A 1,502-nucleotide genomic window follows, 5' to 3' on the forward strand; every position below is an offset into this window, starting at 1 on the left:
TAAATTGTACAGATAAATGGTTGTAGAAAAAAAGGCAAGTAAGTTTGGATGACTATTTTAATAAAGAAAGCCGTGTGTGTATATGCACATTTGATGTATTTATTCTGTTAATTATATATTTCTAAATTATAGACTTGTATGTGCTTCTCTTTACAAACCCAGGTGTCAGCTGAAAAAATTCATAACCTAAAAGTTGAGAATTATGTTTTATTCAGTCCTTCCTGAGGACTGTAACCCAGAATACAGCCTCTCAGATAGCTCTGAGGAACTGTTCCAAAGAGGTAAGGGAGGAACCAGGATATATAGGAGTTTTTGCTGAAAATAAAAAATGTAGTCAAACATCAAATGATTACTGCTAATCACAAAAACAGACATCTCAACTTAATGATTTTACTACTTTTCTACATATAGGAAAATGCAAGAGTCTGGGCTTACTGAAATCATTCCTTTGATATGCATTTTAACTATCTAGGATCAATATTCTGTCTATCTCCTTTCTGAATCCTCTCAAGGTGCACAGCTGCACTGGCCGATAGCTATGGCCACAACATTCTTTGTTTACTGAAATGGCAGGCATTACTCCCGAGCAATACCAGCAATTGAGGTTTCCTCTCCAGGAGATAGCAGCCTGTCATCATGGCTCAAGCATTTGTGAACAGCAAAATCCAGCCTGGGAAGGTGGTTGTGTTCATCATACCCACCTGCCCCTACTGCAGAAGGGCCCAGGAGCTCCTCAGCCAACTGCCCTTCAAACAAGGGCTTTTGGAATTTGTTGATGTCACAGCCCACGGTGACACCAACGATATTCAAGATTACTTGCAACAGCTCACAGGAGCCAGAACGGTACCTCGGGTCTTCATCGGTAAAGAGTGCATAGGTGGATGCAGTGATCTAGTAAATATGCATGAGAAAGGGCAGCTGTTGACACAGCTAAAGCAAATTAGAGCTCTGCAATAATTATAGAGCAGACCCCAGGCTGATATCCCCCTTGAGAGCTGGATGGCGTTGCAGATAATGACAGCACTTCCTGGTGGATGGACCTGGGGCTATGTTTACACAGCTACAGCAACTGTTTACTTAAAATTTTGAAATATGTTAATGCAAATAAAGTTGGGGGCAAAAACAGCTTTTTTTTTCTTTTGACTTAGTATTAAAAGTGGACCAACTTGCCCAAAACAACAGGTCTGAGAAGTTTGATGGATGTCTCGGGTTTCTTGTGGATTGGCCCTTTGAGTTCCAAAAGACCAAGACGAGATATGCTTAGGATTCACTCACTGACCCAAAAGATGTTCCTTTTCTTTGGCACGTGTTCCTTACTATGTATTCTCCACATGCTGGGGCTCCTCTACCTCAACACCAGTGTTTCTCAACCAAGTATATCCCAGACCCCCTGGGTTGAATCTATAGTTGGTTTTCTGCTACTGTCCAAAGATTATTTTGTTGAGTTTGACTTTATAGAATTTGTATTAAGAAATCAATAGATATTTTGAATATGCTTTTTC

At 40.2% G+C, this 1,502-nt stretch overlaps 1 protein-coding gene across 1 annotated transcript; it reads left to right on the forward strand.

Annotated features, from left to right (window-relative positions):
* Positions 1-636: 636 nt before the first annotated feature.
* On the forward strand, positions 637-1,105 carry LOC309835773 (glutaredoxin-1-like; the record flags this gene model as incomplete). The annotated part of the gene is made up of 1 exon (XM_082675416.1): positions 637-1,105. One exon carries the CDS (start codon positions 637-639, stop codon positions 955-957), a length of 321 nt encoding a protein of 106 aa, XP_082531542.1. The 3' UTR covers positions 958-1,105.
* Positions 1,106-1,502: the final 397 nt, after the last annotated feature.

The sequence above is a fragment of the Grampus griseus genome (assembly GCF_964374135.1).
Source record: "Grampus griseus genome assembly, chromosome: 18".
Taxonomy (NCBI): Eukaryota; Metazoa; Chordata; class Mammalia; order Artiodactyla; family Delphinidae; genus Grampus; species Grampus griseus.